The 20,881-nt window shown below is 44.4% G+C and overlaps 1 protein-coding gene across 1 annotated transcript in view; it reads right to left on the bottom strand.

Moving 5' to 3' along the window:
* The window catches only part of RUFY1 (RUN and FYVE domain containing 1), a 66,144-nt gene that overhangs the window by 31,458 nt on the left and 13,805 nt on the right, over window positions 1-20,881 (bottom strand). Inside the window, exons 4-8 of the mRNA XM_047731739.1 lie at window positions 17,230-17,331; window positions 15,015-15,138; window positions 6,500-6,561; window positions 3,999-4,064; window positions 664-733 (exon numbers count right to left, since the gene is read on the bottom strand). Coding sequence (XP_047587695.1) covers window positions 664-733; window positions 3,999-4,064; window positions 6,500-6,561; window positions 15,015-15,138; window positions 17,230-17,331 — 424 coding nt within the window. The remainder of the gene's footprint in view (window positions 1-663; window positions 734-3,998; window positions 4,065-6,499; window positions 6,562-15,014; window positions 15,139-17,229; window positions 17,332-20,881) is intronic.

The raw sequence follows: 20,881 nt of genomic DNA, 5'->3' as shown, positions 1-20,881 counted from the left end.
TGGGGAGGCCCGAGCAGCCAGGGACCGCTACCTGTGGAAAGCCTCAGAAAGGCTGAGCAACCCCCCTCCTGCTAACAGGAGACAAGATGTGTCCACCAAGGAGACTGCCGGGCAGCTGGCAGCAAGCTTTCTTCCTCGGCCTCAGCCCTCCTTCTTCCTGTCCTTTCATTCTCTCTCTTCCTAGTGAGAAAGCAGAGAAAGACCACACTGTGGGGAGACTGGTTCCATACTCCTGAGAGGCCGAAACACAGAAGGGGTGGGCAAGGGTTACTTTTACCTCATAAGGGTCTGTGCCTTCTGGGCAGCAGGGGGACAGACTACATCAGAGGAAGGTGGGTAAAGAGGAAGAGAAAAGCATCTTCACCATAGGAGCTGGGCTTTCCCAAGGAGGCCTGGTCTTCCCCGGGTGCACTGTGCGGTGGTGAAACCTAAGTCACTTAGAACTGGCTCATGATCGGCTGCCCTGGCTCATGGGGAGCCCCGGCAAGGCTGAACACAGACATTCTGAGGATGCAGAACTCTGAGAACGCTGACCCCCCGCGCAGCTCAACCCAAGCTTAGCAATCCCATTCCGACCAGCGAGAAGCTCTGGTCAGATACACCAACCATACCATCTCTGCACCTCGGGCCACTCTGTTCTAAGAACTTCAGAAAGTTACAAACCTCTTCTTGAAGTTTTGAATTCGTCTTTTCCAAGCCATCTATCTTGCTTTGAAGATCCCCAACTGTGCAGCTAGAGAAAACAACACATTAAGTAACAGTGAGCTTATAAAGGCTGTCTCTCCAGCCTGTGAACAATAACAGATTCCTAGGTTTCCTGTGCAGTGGATGGAAAGCCGAGGGTCTCCAATGAACTGAGGCGAGAATTCTAAATACGTATGTGTGCGTATGTACACATTTACTGAAAAGGCTTCAATGTCTTTCCCCCCAAATATGCTATCCATTTCTTTTTTAGCCAGTTGGAAAGGAAACAGATTTTTTTTTTTTTCCCTAACACGATAGATGGGAACCAAAATGCGCCAGTGGTCATTTATCTAGATCATTATCTGTAATAAGATATTGGTACTCTGGGGTTATAGGATCAAAAGAGGTTTTTATTTTTTATTTATTATTTTTTTAAAAGATGTTATTTTATTTAATTGACAGACAGAGATCACAAGTAAGCAGAGAGTCAGGCAGAGGGAGAGGGAGAAGCAGGCTCCCAGCTGAGCAGAGAGCCCGATGCGGGGCTCGATCCCAGGACCCTGAGACCATGACCCGAGCCGAAGGCAGAGGCTTTAACCCACTGAGCCACCCAGGCGCCCCTCAAAGGAGGTTCTTAAATTGTTTTTATACTTTGCTTCATTTTTCAAATGCTCTAAGTAATCTGTACTACCTTCCTACTGAAAAACATGTCAAACTGATGTAAATTTGATAAACAATAAAAATAATGGCAACAATAACAAGCAGTAACTTCCTCTCTGGAGGATGTGCCAGGCCCTGTTTGTTCTAAGCATTTCAGTGCATTAACTCATGTGACCCTCCCAATGATTCTGTGAATAAATCTGTTACCTGTTTCACAGATGAGGAAACTGTAACTTTACATTGGAAAACTCACTCATGTTCATTCCCCACTGGTGGGGCACCGGGATCTGAACCTAGGTGGTCTGGCTCCAGGCCCTGCTGCCCCAAACTAGTGCCTTTTTTTTTTTTTTTAAAGATTTTATTTATTTGTCAGAGAGAGAGGAGAGCGAGCGAGCACAGGCAGACAGAATGGCAGGCAGAGGCAGAGAGAGAAGCAGGCTCCCCGCCAAGCAAGGAGCCCGATGCGGGACTCGATCCCAGGACGCTGGGATCATGACCTGAGCCGAAGGCAGCTGCTTAACCAACTGAGCCACCCAGGCGTCCCTTTTGCCACTGAGGCAGGGACAAAGAAACAAACCCCGGGAGACTTGTGAATCAAGGTTCAAGGATTGCAGGGATGGGGGTGGGGTGGGGTGGGGGAAATGGCAGGGTGGTGAGAAAATTATACAATGACACAAAGCAGAAAAAGGGAACACAAACAAAAGATATGGAGGTAATTACAAGGTTTTTGTTTTTGTTTTAAGTGGGTGCCACACCCAGGGTGAAACCCAATGCGGGGCTTGAAGTCAGGACTTGAGATTGAGACTTGATCCAAGATCAGGCATCAGATGCTTAACCAACTGAGCCACACAGCCTCCTTGAGAACTACAAATTTTGAAAGTATACCACTTTCAGTTCTATTCCAACTATAAAACTTAGAAAATGTCACTAAATTTATACATTTCTTAGAAAATATAGATGACCAAAAGAGAGATATCCTCAGAAGGAAAAAAATCTAAACAAACTTAGGAAAAACTGAAAAACTGAAAAGCAAAGTACTGCCTCAACAAAGGCTTTGAGCTTCACATTTTCTTTCTTTTTTTTTTTTAGAATTCCTACGCCCAACAAGGGGCTCAAACTCAAAACCCTGAGATCGAGAGTCCCATATTCCACCGACTGAGCCAGCTAGGCATCCCAAGCTTCATGTTTTTTTTTGTTTGTTTGTTTGTTTTTTTAAAGATTTTATTTATTTATTGGACAGACAGAGATCACAAGTAGGCAGAGAAGCAGGCAGAGAGAGAGGAGGAAGCAGGCTCCCCTCTGAGCAGAGAGCCCGATGCGGGGCTCGATCCCAGAACCCTAGGATCATGACCTGGGCTGAAGGCAGAGGCTTTAACCCTCTGAGCCACCCAGGCGCCCCCCAAGCTTCATGTTTTTAAGGAGCAAAGAATGCTCATGAACCTGAACTAATTCATTTTGTGAAGCTGCAAAACCCTGACACCACACTGGATAGGAAAAACCAGAGAACGATTAGATCAGTTTACATATTAAAAAATGATTATTAAGTCTACAATCAGGGTGAGCTTGGGTGGCTCATATGGTTAAATGTCTGCCTCCAGCTCAGGTCAGGACTCCAGGGTCCTGGGATCAAGTCCTGCATAGGGCTCCCTGCTCAGCCGGGTGTCCGTTTCTCCCTCTCCCTTTGCCCCTCCCCCTGCTCATGCTCTCTCTCAAATGAAAAAAATCTTTAAAAAGTAAAATACAAATACAATCATGTAGGGTTTATCCCTGTGATATAGAAATGGCTCAATATGAAGATTTCTACTAATAAATAACATCCCATCAACAGATTAAGGGATAAAAGTCACGATTGCCTCAATGAAGCAAAGGGCACTCGATAAAATCTGACACCTCTTCCTTATAAAAATGCTCAATAAGTAAGGGATCTATCAAGAATGTCTCACAATAGTAGCCAACATCACACCTAAGGAGAACTTGGAGCAGCCTTCCCCATATGGCGACACCGTGCCAGCTCCTTCAGCTGTCTCACTGGCGCTTGGGGCCAGAGGGGCCGCTCCCGTGGAGCGGGGTTAATATGCACCGCACACCCTCAGAGAGGATTCAGAGACACAGAGAACAACAGGTCTCCCAAACCCCTGACTGAGAATCTCTGCCCGCTCCCCACCACTGCCATCGGCTAGTGCTTCAGGAAACACAGCAGCAGCTTTCCAATTAAAATGAAAAAAAAATCAAGGTACAAGACGCCTGCTTTTTTGCTACTGAACTATCATCAAAAGTCTAGCCCTGAAGGGTTTTCAACCTTTTTATCCTGCCCTGGCACCCCAGAGGGATGCGTGATGACTGCCAGCCGGAACAGGGCTTCCTGCGGCTGTGACTTCTAACCAGGTGGCTGAGGGGCGAGGGGTAGAGATTCGAGGTATAATCTGGTTGCTTTCTACATTGTCTAACTACACAAAACAAAGAACCCAAGAATTCCCAAAGCTCCTTATTGAGAAATCATACTTCTCCAGTCTGCATACATAAGCATGATAAGCTTCTTTCTTGGTTTGGCAAAAGCGTCAGTTATGAATATATGGCAGTTCAAAAATGTTCCATGAAACAATTATTGGGTATTGAGACCGAACTGTAACACTGGAGAAAGGAGCGAGTCCTACCTTAAGTGCCGGTTAAGTTCTTCCACGTAATTTTTTTGATCAAGGACATCAGTAATTCTTTCGTGCCTTTTAAAAAGAGCATAAAAAGAGAGACATTCCTTTTATTTGTGGCTAATACTTTGTAACCATCCCCCAACACGTTGATCACCTTGAAGAAGTACCAAAGTCATCAGGAAACCTAGGGACAGTCAGACCTCCTTAATAACGTCTCCCTGGTCCCAATCCCGGAATAAACAGAGAGCAAAGCTGGCCAAGGGTTGGGGTGTGGCAGGGACAGTGGCCAGGGTCTTGGGAGATGCACAAACATGAGCAGACCTCTGGCAGACCCCCTCCTGCCCTGGCAGGCCGGGCATCTGGGAAGAGGAGAGAAAGCCATCTGGCACAAGGTGCCCTCCCTCGAGGTGGCTGATGAAGCAGCCCCCGTTGTGCTGAAGGGAAAGAGGGTGGCTCAAGAAAGCACACCAGAGCCCTTTTAACACATAAAGCTGACCAGTCTGGCTTAAAAACAAACAAACAAAAAACCCAAAACTTCTACATTTTAAAGTTACGCTTTCCTCCAAACCCCAGCTTCTTTACATATATATGTATGTTCACACAGGTGCATGCCACAGGTGCTGGATTGTTCAGCATGGTCAGCTGTTTCTTTTACCTGTTCTGCCCTTCACATAGGTGTGCAGGTAACCCGAGTGAATAGTCTGCTGAGCCTATAGGCATATGATCCTAATATCCCTCTGTGTCATACACATAGGTACTTACACATAGGTACCTATATATAGGTAGGGTATGTAATTGAAACATTAAAAATATATTAGGGATTTCTTAGGTTTGTCTACAAACACGATATACAGTTGACCCTTGAATAATGCAAAGTTTAGGGCCCTAACCCTTACATGCAGTTGAAAATCTGCATGTAACTTCTGACTCCTCAGAAACTTTACTAATGGCCTACTATTGACTGGAAGCCTTACCAATTACGTAATCAACACGTATTTCGAGTGTTATACATAATATATACTTTAGTCTTACAAAGAAATAAGTTAAAGAAAATCATAAGGTTGGGGGGCCTGGATGGCACAGCTGCTTCAGCAGCCGATTCCTCGTTTCGGCTCAGGTCTGATCTCAGGTTTGAGAGACCGAGCCCCACGCCAGGCTCCGTGCTCTGTGCAGAGTCGGCTTGAGATTCTCTCTCTCTCCCTCTCCTTCTGCCCCTCCTCCCCTTCTCTAAAATAATAAATCTTAAAAAAAAAAGAGAAAATCAGAAGGAAAACATATTTAAAGTACTGTACTGTATTTATTGAAAAAAAAATCTATGTATAAGTAGACTTATGCAGTTTGAATTCGTGTTGTTCAGTGGTCAACTGTATACACCTGTCAATATCATACTTTTCTCACTCAGGAATACCTTGTAGAAATCCCTTTAGATCTACTATACCCAGTAGGTGAAATTTGTTCTGTCTGCCTAATATATCACAGGGTGAATATTTTGAATGTCCCATAATTTATTCAATTATCCCCTTACTGATAATCAGTTTATTTCCATTTCTTTACATTAATTATATATGTATATATAAATTTTATTTTTAAGTAATCTTACACCCAACCTGGGGCTCAAACTTACAACCCTGAGACCGAGTTGCACGCTCTACTGACTGAGCCAGCCAGGCGCCCCAAGAATCTATTTTTGTTTAAGTCTCAACTGGGTGAATCCTTGTACCCCTGAAACATTAATGGGGTTCCCACTGACAGATAAGGTGTGCTGCTAGGGCACACAGACCGTGAGAACCCTTCTCAGAACACATTTGAAAGACAGGTGGTGAGATATTCAAACACAATCCAAAGGCTTATGGTGAAACTACCCCCAGCCTCTTCCCCGCCAGGCAGCCCATGTTAGCCGGTCCATATGCTACTCTAGAAGAGTCCATGTGCGGGGAAGTACAGCATGTAAATATGGATGTATATTCTTTATCGTAACTCAAATGGCAGCATGTTATACACAGTGCTTGCTTTGTTTACTTCTCTTCTGTCCCAGAAAAGCTCCTTTAAAAGAATGTTCTCATTAACCAGCATGAAGGAGAGCTACGTGTGGCACGAGGAGACATCTGAGACACCAGGATCAAAGAACAAGTCCCAACGGAACTTATGTCTATATAATAGCACCGTCCCACTTATATTCAAACAAACCATAAGGCAAGTTATACAACCAACAGATATGTCTTTGGCGTTTGGAAAAGCCGTGGGAGAAGACCCGAGCAGGGTCTCCCCGCTGAGGGAGGGGCGGGCAGGGCAGTGAGCTGGGGATGTGAATGGGCACATTTCACTTGTCTTCTCTATTCTGCAGAGCTCAGTTCCTTGTACGAGGGAATATTACTGTATTACTTCTGCAACTAAGACACCTGATGAGAATGAAAATGGCACACAAAGCCAACGCCAATGTAGCCTTGTCATAAAAATCAGAATTTCACGAAACCATGAAGAGCAGCAGCACGCAGGGCAGTACTTACTCTTTGCCGCCATCAAGCTCCTGCACATCCTTAAGGTAGAGGGAAAAATCAATCACGCCAACCTGATTGACATGAAAAGCACAAGTTTAAATAAGAGAGACTTGTCCCGTTCTCCACAAACCTTGTATCTTTAAAATTTAGGGTATTTATGTTCCTGTCTCTTTCCTACAAACATCTAGTTGGCCTAACCAGCTCTATAAAAGCAATTGATAGAACCCACAAACCAAGAGAAAAATAACCCTACCCCCTTCTAGAAGAAAAAGATATTAAAAAACCAGAATTTGGGGGAGGGGAGTGCACCAGCGTGGCTCAGTCGTTTAGGCAACTGACTCTTGATTTTAGCTCGGGTCATGCATGATCTCAGGGCGGGATCGAGCCCTGCATTGGGCTCCACGCTCAGCAGAGAGTCTGCCTGAGAGTCTCTCTCTCTCTCTCTCTCTCTGCCCCTCCTGCTCTCTAAATAAATAAATACATTTTTATTTATTTATATATTTATTTATTTGACAGACAGAGATCACAAGTAGGCAGAGAGGCAGGCAGAGAAAGAGGGAGAAGCAGGCTCCCTGCTGAGCAGAGCCCCCCATGCGGGGCTCGATCCCAGGACCCTGAGACCATGACCTGAGCCGAAGGCAGAGGCTTTACCCACTGAGCCACCCAGGCGCCCCAATAAATACATTTTTTTAAAAATCAGAATTTAAGGGAATTTTCTGAAGTTTTCCTCCCTTGTCAAGGTTAGTTTTGTGTATCTATTCGACAATCAAGTTGCTGACAAAGATCAATAACAACAACAACAACAAAAAAGAGGCCTGGGTTGCTAGACCAAGGTGGTAGGTAACCTTAACTGATATCCTAACTCCTTCCGTCCCTAAATTGTGGGTGAAATGGTCCTATTTCATTTTCCAGGGGACTTTCTCTGCTGCTGTGGAGAACAAGGGAGGACCCAAATCCCTCCATCTGGATGTTACGGGCTTTGTCCAGAAATAAAGCACTTGGAGAGAATGAGAGCCTGGTCTGCCACTGTCCACTTCAGTGTGAGTAAATGAAACCAGTCTTATTTGAAAAATGGGAAAACTGGGTCCATCAGTAGTACTGTTCAGTCATGTAAGAGCCCTATCACAGATCTTTACACAACCGTAAGAAAGAACGCCACGGTGGGATGTATAGCGACATGAAGAAAGCTTCAGGAGAAAATGTTAAGTCCTAGAGGGATAGGTACAGCATTAACTCTTTATAGTAACACCATTTTTTATTTTAATTTTTTTTAAAAGATTTTATTTATTTATTTGACAGAGAGATTACAAGCAGGCAGAGAGGCAGGCAGAGAGAGGAGGAAGCAGGCTCCCTGCCGAGCAGAGAGCCCGATGCGGGGCTCGATCCCAGGACTCTGAGATCATGACCTGAGCCGAAGGCAGTGGCTTAACCCACTGAGCCACCCAGGTGCCCCTTTATTTTAATTTTTAAAGAAGATTTTATTTATTTGAGAGAGAGTGTAAGCACGAATGGGGGAAAGGCAGAGAGAGGGAGAAGCAGACTCCCCGCTGAGCAAGGAGCCCGATGGAATGTGGGGCTTGATCTTAGGATCCTGGGATCATGACCTGAGCTGAAGGCAGACACTTAACCGACTGAACCACCCAGGTGCGCCATAACACCATTAAAAAAAAAAAAAGATTTATTTAAGAGAGAGAACATGTGCGCATGGGAGAGAATCTCAAGCAGACTCCATGCTGAGCACGGAGCCCAAGTAGGGCTCGATTCCACGACCCTGAGATCATGACGTGAGCTGAAACCAGGAGTCGGATGTTCAACTGATTCAGCCACCCAGGTGTCCCTATAGTAACACCATTTATGTTAAAGCCAGAGCCACGTGGGAGGGCTTCTATAACTTCTCTGTCACACCTCCTACCAATCTATATTCCCGACGCTTGAACCTGGGCAGCCTCAGTGTCTGTCTTTAGTCAAAAGCAGCAGAAACGTGGCTATGATTTCTGCAGCCACATTAATGAAGGCAACACAAGCTTCTTCCTGGCTCCTCCCTATAGGGGTGTATACCTCTGAGCTTCCACGGAGGAATTCTGGCCACTCTGGAGCTACCATGCTGGAGAACAAGTAGAGAAGACCACAAGAGGACTGAGGTGCCTGAGAGGTCTCGGCTGTTCCAGTCCAGCTCACTGAGTCCCTTCGCAGCCCAGAAGACAGACAAGCAAGACATAAGCCTTAGTGGTTGCTGCCCTGTCAGCAACCCGACTGCAATCACAGAGCCCTCAGTTAAGAAGTGCCTGCCTCTTAGCCCAGTCAACTCCCACCGGAGATACAGTGATGCCTGCTGGTTACCGGGCTGGGGATTCCTTACCCAGAAATAGGAGCAAGAAAGGATTCACTTTGAAACAAAACCTACGTAAACATAAATGCAGAGAAAAAAGGAGAACAGGTTCTAGAAAGACTTTCCCCTCGGTTTTTACTGTTCTCTGTGGGGATGAGTGAGATTGACAGGGGAAGGGAGAAAGGAGTTTGAATTTTACTTTTCATTTGATATGCTTCTGTATAAACTTTTTTCAACATGCGCACATTTCTTTTGCAATAAAATTAATAATAAAAAGAAATAAAGGCCGCCTAGCTGGCTCAGTGGGTGGAGCAAGCAACTCTTGATCTTGGGTTGTGAGTTCAAACCCCACACTGGGTGTAGAGATTACTCAAAAATAAAATCTTAAAAAAACTAAATAATAAAATTAAATAAAAAAGAAATACATTTTCAACTGCAAAAACACACACACACACACCCAACAATAGAAAGAAAGAGAGGGATGCTAGGGTGGCTCAGCTGGTTAAAATCTAACTTTGGCTCAGGTCATGATTCCAGGGTCCTGGGATCGAGTCCCACATCAGGGTCCTTGCTCAGCGGAAAGTCTGCTTCTCCCTCTCCCCTTGCTCCTCCCCGCTGCTCATGTTCTCTCTCTCTGTCAAATTAATAAAAGCTTAAAAAAAAAAAAAAGGACAGAAGGAAAGGTGAGAGAGTTAACACTCAAATAGACATTAATGGATCAGAAAGCAAATAAAGCCATTCTCCCAAAGCAAAACTGATCAATAAAAGCAAGAGCTGATTCTTCAAACTCAACACAGTAGACAAATCTCTATCAAGTATGATTGGTATTTAGTGGCAAGTACACAATACTGCAAATGAGAAAGTGAGATTTTAAGATGCTATAAAGGAATACTCTCATATAACTAATAGATCTGAATGAAATAAATGACTTCTGGAAAAATGTAAGTGACTAAAAAATCATCCCAAGCCATAGGAAACCAGTACACAGACCAAGAGCTAAGTAAAAAATTAAAGTGGTCAAAAAACTATGACCAGGGTGCCTGGGTGGCTCAGTGGGTTAAAGCCTCTGCCTTCTGCTCAGGTCGTGATCCCGGAGTCCTTGGATTGAGCCCCGCATCAGGCTCTCTGCTCAGCAGGGAGCCTGCTTCCTCCTCTCTCTCTGCCTGCTTCTCTGCCTACTGGTGATCTCCATCTGTCAAATACATAAATAAAATCTTTAAAAAAAAAACAACAAAACTATGACCAAAAGAAAAGCATAAAGCTGAAGAGGTCATACCAGGAAGAAACCTTCAAATAAAAAAAAATAATTCCTGCTCTAATAAACAGTTAGAGAAAATAAGAAAAGAACATTATCCACCTTGTTTTATGAGATTAACACAATTCTGACACCACGAAGGGACAAAGAGCTGTGAAATCTAGGCGTATGCTAGAAGAATAACGTGTGATGGCTACTTTGGGTTTATTTTAGGAATGCAGAGGTAATATCACAACAGGAAACCTATGCATGAATTCCATTATATTTATGGGATAAAAGATAAAGACATTTCAAAAGACGCCCAAAAAAGGGTATGTGATGGCACTGCATGCTCATTTTTAATAAAAATGTGAAATAAATTAGACTGGAACAGTACTTTCTAAACATTAAGAGGATCCCCTCAGACACCAGCAGCAAGTCTTCACACCTCCTGGTGGCATATGAGAGGCACTGAGCTGAAGAACAGAGCACGGAAATGTACAAAAGCCTCGAGTCACTACACTGTCCACCTGAAACTAATATAATGCTACATGTCTACTAGAATTAAAAAAAAAAAAAAATTCTACCCTGAGCACAGACACACATACAGAAATTCTTTTTTTTTAAGATTTTATTTATTTATTTCACAAACAGAGATCACAAGTAGGCAGAGAGGCAGGCAGAGAGGGTGGGGGAACAGGCTCCCCGCCAAGCAGAGAGCCCGATGCGGGGCTCGATCCCAGGACGCCAGGATCATGACCTGAGCCGAAGGCACAGTCTTTAACCCACTGAGCCACCCAGGTGCCCCGACATATAGAAATTGTATTTAAAACTAAAAAATGAGGGGCTCCTGGGTGGCTCAGTGGGTTAAGCCTCTGCCTTCAGCTCAGGTCATGATCCCAGGATCCTGGGATCAAGCCCCACATCGGGCTCTCTGCTCAGCAGGGAGCCTGCTTCCCTCTTTCTCTGCCTGGCTCTCTGTGTACTTGTGATCTGTCTAATAAATAAATAAAAAATCTTAAAAAAAAATAAACTAAAAAAATGAATGAAACAGCTGACAACTGTCATTTCAGAGGACTCTTCCAAGGTTCTCTCAGATTGTCTCTTAAATTATGGTAATTAACAATAAATAACACTACAGGGAAGCGTAGGTGGTTCAGTCAAGTGTCCGCCTTCGGCTCAAGTCTTGATGTCAGGCTCCCTTCTCAGTGGGGTGTCCTCTCCCTCTGCCCTCCCCCTCCCCCTGTGCTTGTGCTTACTCCCTCTGTCAAATAAATAAATAAAATCTTAAACAAAAAAAGACTGTTACTGATATAGGATAAAGAGATTCAGAGACTAGTAGGCCTTTGAATCCAGAAATAAACCTCAGTGGATTAGGGATAGTTCACACATAATAAAGGTGAAATTTCAGATTAGTAGAAAAATGTACTTGATACATGATACTGAGAAAACTGGTTTAGTGCTTGTAAATGAAACCCAGACTCCCATTTCACACTATGTCAAAATAAATGACAAGCATTACTTAAATGTAAAAAATAGTTGATTTTAAAAAGTAGGTTAATTTTTAGATGGGGAAGGACTTTCTAAGCACAATACCTTAGAAGGGATAAAGAAAAAGTCCATTAAATGTGACCGCTGGGGTGCCTAGCTGGCCCAGTCAGTAGAGCATGTAACTCTTGATCTCAGGGCTGTGGGTTCGAGCCCCATGGTTGGAGCAGAGATTATGTAAAAACAATCTTTGGGGAAAAGAAATAAATTTGACTGCAAAAAAACCCTTTCTTTCCTTGCAGGGAAAACAGCTGTAAGAAAAAAAACTGATAACCAAAATTCTGACAGTTAGTATCATTAATCTATAATAAAGGAGTAGAAAAAATGGAAGACTCAGAAAAATGGGAGGAACTGGAACAGGGAGTCACAAAAGGAACAGGAAGGGGGAGTTACAAAAACGGAACCACCAATGGCAAATAAAACATGTAAAAAATACTTGACCTCCAGAGTTTTCAAAAAGGTAAATTTGGTGGGGCACCTGGCTGGCTCAGATGGTAGAGCATGTGACTCTTGATCTCAAGGTCTTGAGTTCAAGCCCCATGTTGGGCATGAAGCCTACTTTAAAAAATAAATAGGGTCACCTAGGTGGCTCAATTAGTTAAGTGACTTTTTAAAATTAAGTTAAAAAAATATTTTATTTGAGAGAGAGCACACATGTGTGCACTCGCATGAAGAGGGAAGGGTAGAGCGAGTGGGGGGAAAGCAGACTCCTCATTGAATGGAGAGTCCAACACAGTGCTTGATCCCAGGACCCTGAGATCATGACTGAAGGCAGATGCTTAACTGACAACCTTCAACTGACTCTTGATTTCGGCTCAAGTCACGATCTCAGGGTTGTGAGGTCCAGCCCCACCTGGGGCTCCATGCTCAGTGGGTAGTCTACTTGAGATTCTCTCCCTCTCCTCCAGCACCTGCACACTCTCTCTAAGATGAATCTTCAAACAAAACAAAACAAACCCCCAAAACTAAACATGCTTTAAAAAAATGTAAATTTGAGAGGAGCTGTTTTGGTCTGTGAGATTGAAAAAGATCAAGGTGCTCATCATGACGTCGTCACACTCATATAGGATGTTTACTTTAACACAGAAAGTCCATAATTTATCCTAAGGAAATCAATGGACAACAGTGCAAAGAGGCATGAGGATATTTATAGTACTGTTGTAATATGGAATCAACTTCAGTTAAGAAGGCCCTGGTTAAATAAATTACGGTACGCTCATCAAACGAATCCAGGCATACATTGTTTTATTACCTTTTGCTTTACTGCACTTCCCAGACACTGCATGTTTACAAGGGGTGGGTCTATGGCAGCCATGTGTTGGGCAGGTCTATCAGCACCGTTTTTTTTTTTTTGTTTTTTTTTAAAGATTTTATTTATTTATTTGACAGACAGATCACAAGTAGGCAGAGAGGCAGGCAGAGAGAAAGGAAGGGAAGCAGGCTCCCCGCTGAGCAGAGAGCCCGATGTGGGGCTCGATCCCAGGACCCTGGGATCATGACCTGAGCCGAAGGCAGCGGCTTTAACCCACTGAGCCACCCAGGCGCCCCTCAGCACCGTTTTCTGAACAGCATTTGCTCCCGCTGTGTCTGTGTCACATTTTGGTAATCATGGATTTCAAACTTTTCCTATTACTACATTTGTTATGATGATCTGTGATCAGCCATTACGACTTGCTGAAAGCTCAGATGATGGTTAGAATTTTTTTAGCAAGAAAGTAGTTTAAAATTAAGGTATGGGGAACCTGGGTTGCTCAGTCGGTTAAGTGTCTGCCTTCAGCTCAGGTCATGATCGCGGGGTCCTGGTATTGAGCCCTGCGTTGGGCTCCCTGCTCTGCAGGGATTCTGCTTCTTCCTCTCTCTCTGACCTTTCTACCCTGCTTGTGCTCCCTCAAATAAATAAATAAAATATTTAAAAAACACCTTACATGGGGCACCTGGGTGGCTTAGTGGGTTAAAGCCTCTGCCTTCGGTTCAGGTCATGATCCCAGGGTCTTGGGATCGAGCCCCACATCGGGCACTTTGCTCTGCAGGGAGCCTGCTTCCTCCTCTCTCTCTCTGCCTGCCTCTCTGCCTACTTGTGATCTCTGTCTGTCAAATAAATAAATAAAAATCTTAAAAAAAAATGCTTAAAAAAATGAAAAACACTTTACATTGACTTTTTGTTTAGTTTACTTAGCTTAATTTATTTTTATTATTTATTTACACATTGATTTTTTTTTTTTAAAGATATGGTGCTATCCCACACTTGATAGGCTACAGTATGGTATAAACATAACTTTTATATGCACTGGGAAACCAAAGAAGGTCATGACTCGTTCTATCGAGATATTTGATTAATTGCAGTGGTCTGGAACCCAAGCCACAGTCTCTCTGAGGTATGCTTCTACTGTGCAACCATTTAAATGGCACATATCTCTACTGACATTGAGAGCCACGTGGGACACAGTGTCAAATAAAAACAAAATTACAAAACAGGTGTGCTGGAATAATCGTATTTTGGTTGAAAGGAAAGATCCAAATACCTCTAAAATATAAACACACACACACACACATGCCCCTTTATTCATGTGTTGAAAGGATAGGTATCAAAATGTAAATTTAAATCATTCCGCTGTCTCTGAGTACTGGGATTCTGAGGCGCTGGTTCTTTTCAAAAATACTTCTCTGTATTTTTTGGAACATTTCAACATGCAAAAACAAAACTATTAGGAGAAAATAGGAAGGAATGGCTTGGGTACGGAGGGATTAGGGGAAGCTTTAGATTCTGCAGATCTGAATTTGAACTTGTGGCAGGAAGCAGGCCAGGCAGTGGCCCAGCCACAGCTACATGTGTCTCCCCCACCACTCACTCACTGTCCCTGCCGCCAGGAGTTTAGGCTTCAGCCCTGGTCACCCACTCCCGGGCAGGTAGAAAGGAGGGCGGTCCTGCTCTGCTCCTTGCTGCCTGCTTTCATTTCATGTCCCCTGCACCATCTCCCTTCCCCAACCTCTCCCAACTCTATCCTCTGGTCCACATCCAACCCTGGGGACTTGTCTGCTCCGTGTTTTTGATGTCTCCACTCTTGGCCACGTCTAACTCATCTCCTGGATTGTTGCTAGATTGCTCTTTCTCAAACCCGGGCCTGATTATGCCGGCACACTGCTTACAAACCTCTAACGGCTTCTCAAAGCTCCAGGGACAAAAGCATGGCCATTAGCATGGTATGGATGGCCTGAAAACTGAGGCCGGCCTCTAACTTTGTGGGTCTCCATGCCCCGGCCTGGACCCCACCCCAGCACAACACCCGGCACAGCCCTGGGGCAAACACCCTCTGCCATTTGCCCCCAGGAAGGTTGGCCACACATCCACAGACCTGTGTAAAATCCCAGGCCCAAAGAAGGAATTCCACCTAGAGCCAAGATTCCCATCCTACCTGAGAATCCAAGTCTTCTCCTTTTAAGCAGAGATTGGCATCAAGAACATTGAGTCCCACCAGCAGACCGACAATCACCATCCCTTCTTCCTCCATCATTAATGCTTCGGGCTCATAGAACTCACTGGAACAGATTGACACAACAGGCGGCCGGCCCCTCAGGAAGGGAGGCTCACCACCCCTTCTCCCTGACCCGCCCTCCCCTTTCACCCCTCAGTGGATGGGCCAGGCTGCCAGCTTCACCAGGTACCCAGCAACTCTCTGGTGCCATTTCTTGTCCCCGCTTCAAGTGCTGCTCCTTTTTCTCTGGCCCCTCTTCTCTTCCTGTGGTTGAGGATGCGCTCCTCCCGCCTCCAGTCCAAGGCTAACTCCTCTGTCTGGACCCCGGACCCCATCCCCCCCATCTCCTCTTGGCTCCCGTGCTCCTGACCATCACTCTGCCCCACCTGTCCCCACTGGCGCCTTCTTCCGCACTGCTGTGCACTACTATGCCAGCAGGAAGCGGGATCCCACAGCCCCTCACATCTGAGAATAAAACCCCTCCCTCTTCCCTGTGTCCCGCGGAGCTACACTGGCTGCTTTACTTCCTTACCTCCCAGTTGCCTCCGCCCTTGGCAGGGGGACTCCATTCCCCATCTACTACTGCTCCTGGTCACCAAGGATGTGCTCATTTACCCACTGTGTGTGTGTGTGTGTGTGTGTGTGTGTGTGTGTGTGCGCGCGCGCGCACGAGAACTCGGTGACTTAAGAATTAGGGTATGAGGTCATGGGGATGAAAGGTACAGAACGGGGAATATAGCCAATGGTACTGTCAGAACTTTGTATGGCGACAGATGGTAGCGCACTTGTGAGCAGAACACAATAGTGTAGACTTGTGGAATCACTCTGTTGCATACCTGAAACTACTGTAACATTATGTATCAACTCTATTTCAATTAAAAAAAGTTAGTTCATCAGAACAAATCTGCACCTCAAAGTTACTCAGTGTGATTGTACTGAAAGCACAAAGTACACGAAGTATTTGAAATCCCTATTTATCATGTAAAGATATGTGCAATAAGCCATGACTTGCAAACAATGAAAAATTCTGAGTGGCAGGCCATACTATAACAGATGTTTTTAATTCAATCAGACATAAAACGCTAACTCCAGGGAGAGTCTCCCCTTCCAAATTCCCAGGTTCTAGAAAAAAATTCCTTTGTGAGGATTATTTGTGCTTAGATGTGAGTATCAAAAATGAACCAGTCAGGGGCGCCTGGGTGGCTCAGTGGGTTGGGCCGCTGCCTCCGGCTCGGGTCATGATCTCGGGGTCCTGGGATCGAGGCCCGCATCGGGCTCTCTGCTCGGCAGGGAGCCTGCTTCCTCCTCTCTCTCTGCCTGCCTCTCTGCCTGCTTGTGATCTCTCTCTGTCAAATAAATAAATAAAATCTTTAAAAAAAAAAAAAAAAAATGAACCAGTCATCAACTTCGGGGACAGCCAGTTAGTCGTTACTGATGCTAAGAGATAGAAAATTTTATAAGATGGATATGGAATCCTAAAATAGGTAACAAAGGTATCCTCTCTTATAAAAGGCAGGTTTTTATACTTTAAAATTGTCCACTGCCTCTAGTTTTAAAGGCATTTTTCCCCCTATTATCAATAAATCTAATAGATACCATATCATTGAAGTTTAATAGAGTGGGTTGTCTGCTTCTTAATCTTAGATATTTCTGAAGAATTATCTTTGAAAGGGCTTTTCAAAATGAAAAGCAGTAGGAATCTTCATTCAAAATGACTTTCAGATACCCAAATTCGAAAAACGAAATAATCTTTAAAAACTAAGCCACAGGGGACACTTGGTGGCTCAGTCATTAAGTGTCTGCCTTCAGCTCAGATCATGCTTCCACTGTCCTGGGATCCAGCCCTGCGTCAGGGCTCCCTACTCAGCAGGGAGCCTGCTTCTCCCTCTCCCATTCCCCCTGCTTGTGTTCCCTCTTTTGCTGTGTCTCTCCTTGTCAAATAAATTAATAAAATCTTTAAAAAATCAAAAAATTAAAATTAAAATCTTAAAAAAAAAACCACCCCAAAACCAAGCCACAGGATGTTTATGATGAACAATAACTCAAATAAAAGCTGTGTACATCGTACACTCCTGTTTTAATTCCAAACTATTTCTAGAACGATGTTCTAAGTATGTACAGAGCAAAAGACAACCAAAGACAGAAGGTAAAATACCTTAAGAGATGTTTATTGTCTATGAGCACTTTCAGATAATCTGCCAGTTTCTTCTGCATGAGCGCAAGATACAGCCAGGCTCTGCCTCTTCCCACAGCCGTCCTGGAATTCAGTGAAGCAGCAAACTGTTAAAGCATGACACCAAAAACCCCCAAGCCCCCAATTTAGCTGAAGAGAGACACGTATTCCCGCATGTACATGCATGTGAACACAGGGAATGCCATGGGAATAGCAACTTTGGGGCCTGGCTGCAGCAAAGTCTAGGAAGGCCCAGAAAATAGCTTTCTGCAAACCTCTGGGTACAGTTTGAATTTTGTATCACGGACATGTATTTTTGGTTTTGAGGAGAGAAAAAAACTCTCAAGCCACAAAAAAAAATCCGTTTTCTGGAACAAATACAATTAGATAAAACTTGGCATAGATTCATAAAATTTCACATGGGGCCAGGAAATAGCTGATTAGTATACTGCATAAACATTTCTTCAAAAGATTAATATATAGGGGTACCTGGGTGGCTCAGTTGTTAAGCATCTACCTTCAGCTCAGGTCATGATCCCGGGGTCCTGGAATCGAGCCCTACATCGGGCTCCCTGCTCTGCTGGAAAGCCTGTTTCTCCCTCTCCCACTCCCTCTGCTTGTGTTCCCTCTCTCACTGTGTGTCTCTGTCAAATAAATAAATAAAATCTTAAAAAAAAGTTAATATATGGAACATAGTGTTTGTTGATGTGTTGAAGTCTCACGTCCCTAGGCATTAGCTCAAAGGTGCAACTTTATTTTTAATTATGGCAAAATACACAGAACATAAAAATTCACCTTCTTACGTGTACATTTCACTAGCATTTAGTATGTTCATGCTCTTGTGCAGCCAGTCTCAAAGAGGTAATTTGGAAAAGGCCTGCTCTAAGCATCAGAAGAAACCCAAAAGCCTCCCAGCTGAGGACCTAACACAGCTTCAGGAAAGATTCTGTTCCAGGCAAAGTGACAGCATCTGTGACCTCCGAGAAAGTAGAGAAAGTAGTCGAGGTGCTCCTGTAATCAGTGTCTGCACCAAAGAGAGCTGTGGGAGCCGCTTCCAGGAGCCAGGCCCGTAAGGGTTAATCCAACTCCATCAGTACAAAAGGCTTTGAAGTCCTCCCCTCCCCACCCCCAAATAAATGAGCTTAAACAGGAGTAAAAAGGAAAGGAAGTAAAGAAAAAAAAAAAAGATACTGACTGTTGGCAATAATGCGGCAAGTCGACACAGAAGGCGTGGCGTGTCAGGCACGTAAACCCGCACCACACTTCCAGCCAGTGATTTGATCAGGGTATCAAAGCTCTAGATCTAATAATGTGTGGTAAGGAAATAATTCAGAAAATAATTCAGAATGCACATAAAAATGTATGTATGGAGAAAGCCTGCCACACTCCTCAGATAATGAAAAACTGAAGAAAAGCACAAGGCCCAAAGGGGAGTTAAGAAGATGAGCTCCATAAAGGAATGCTATGTGGCCATTTCAAAAATGACGTTGTGGGGATGCGTGGGTGGCTCAGTCAATTAAGCGCCTGCCTTCGGCTCGGGTCATGGTCCCAGGGTCCTCGGATCGAGCCCCGCGTTGGGCTCCCTGCTCAGAGGGGGTGTGTTTGTCCTCCGCCTCCCTCTCCACCTTCCCCAACTGGTGCTCTCTCTCAAATAAATAAATAAAAATCTTAAAACAAGTGAAAATGAACTTTTGGGACTTCATCAAGATAAAAAGCTTCTGCACAGCAAAGGAAACAGTCAACAAAACAAAGAGGCAACCCACGGAATGGGAGAAGATATTTGCAAATGACAGTACAGACAAAAGGTTGATATCCAGGATCTATAAAGAACTCCTCAAACTCAACACACACAAAACAGATAATCCTATCAAAAAATGGGCAGAAGATATGAACAGACACTTCTCCAATGAAGATACACAAATGGCTATCAGACACATGAAAAAATGTTCATCATCACTAGCCATCAGGGAGATTTAAATTAAAACCACATTGAGATACTACCTTACACCAGTTAGAATGGCCAAAATTAGCAAGACAGGAAACAACATGTGTTGGAGAGGATGTGGAGAAAGGGGAACCCTCTTCCACTGTTGGTGGGAATGCAAGTTGGTGCAGCCACTTTGGAAAACAGTGTGGAGATTCCTCAAGAAATTAAAAATAGAGCTTCCCTATGACCCTGCAATTGCACTACTGGGTATTTACCCCAAAGATACAGATGTAGTGAAAAGAAGGGCCATCTGTACCCCAATGTTTATAGCAGCAATGGCCATGGTCACCAAACTGTGGAAAGAACCAAGATGCCCTTGAACGGACGAATAGATAAGGAAGATGTGGTCCATATACACTATGGAGTATTATGCCTCCATCAGAAAGGATGAATACCCAACTTTTGTAGCAACATGGACGGGACTGGAAGAGATTATGCTAAGTGAAATAAGTCAAGCAGAGAGAGTCAATTGTCATATGGTTTCACTTATTTGTGGAGCATAACAAATAGCATGGAGGACATGGGGAGATGGAGAGGAGAAGGGAGATGAGGGAAATTGGAAGGGAGGTGAACCATGAGAGACTATGGACTCTGAAAAACGATCTGAGGGGTTTTTTTTGGTTTTTTTTTTTTTTTAGATTTTATTTTTATTTATTTGACAGACAGAGATCACAAGTAGGCAGAGAGGCAGGCAGAGAGAGAGAGGGGAAAGCAGGCTCACCGCTGGGCAGAGAGCCCGATGTGGGGCTCGATCCCAGAACCCTGAGATCATGACCTGAGCCGAAGACAGAGGCTTCAACCCACTGAGCCACCCAGGTGCCCCTGATCTGAGGGTTTTGAAGGGGTGGGGGGGTGGGAGGTTGGGGGAACCAGGTGGTGGGTATTAGAGAGGGCATGGATTGCATGGAGCACTGGGTGTGGTGCAAAAACAATGAATACTGTTATGCTGAAAAGAAATGAAAAAAAAAAAAATCTTAAAACAACAACAAACAAACACCATCCATGACTTGGAAACAGTGAAAAACCTTGGGTGACGGGGTCATACGGGGTCATACTACGTAAGATATTTTCATTTCAATTAGGGGAACTAACCTTGAGGGAGATTCCTCAGAATACAAAACGCACCCTGCCAAGTTTCAAACTACCCTTCCACCCCCCAAATTTTAGAACTTTTGTAACTATTTAATGAAATAGGAAAAAAGAAAAGTCCTTCCCAACATGGCCCCTGGTGAGGCTACTTCTCTGCAGGCATCAAGAGAAGGGAACTATTGTGTCCTTCCGTCTCGGGAAGACAGGGGAGGATTTTGGTACCTGAGCCTATCACCTCTTTATAGCCAAAGAGTTAAGAAGGGAACAGAGGTAGTGGGTTTGGCAGACAGTGAGCTCTTTGTTAACACAAGACTTCAAACCTGCCTCTCACGCTGAACTGGAAACAGAGGTCTGAGTGTGGGAGAAGGGACAGCCTGGGTCTGCTGAAATTTGAACGCACTGGGACTCCATCCCCCCGGCCTCACTCAGAGGGAGGGAGCTGAATGGAAGGGGTGGGCAGCAGGACCACAGAAGGAACTGCTGAAACAAAGCAGACGTGGGAAGTGCCTGAGAGCTCATCAAATAGTATCTGAAAGTTGTCATGGTGCAAAAGGCTTT

The sequence above is a fragment of the Lutra lutra genome, chromosome 5 (assembly GCF_902655055.1).
Source record: "Lutra lutra chromosome 5, mLutLut1.2, whole genome shotgun sequence".
In the NCBI taxonomy this organism is placed as follows: Eukaryota; Metazoa; Chordata; class Mammalia; order Carnivora; family Mustelidae; genus Lutra; species Lutra lutra.
This window is presented reverse-complemented; position numbering and strand designations above follow the sequence as displayed.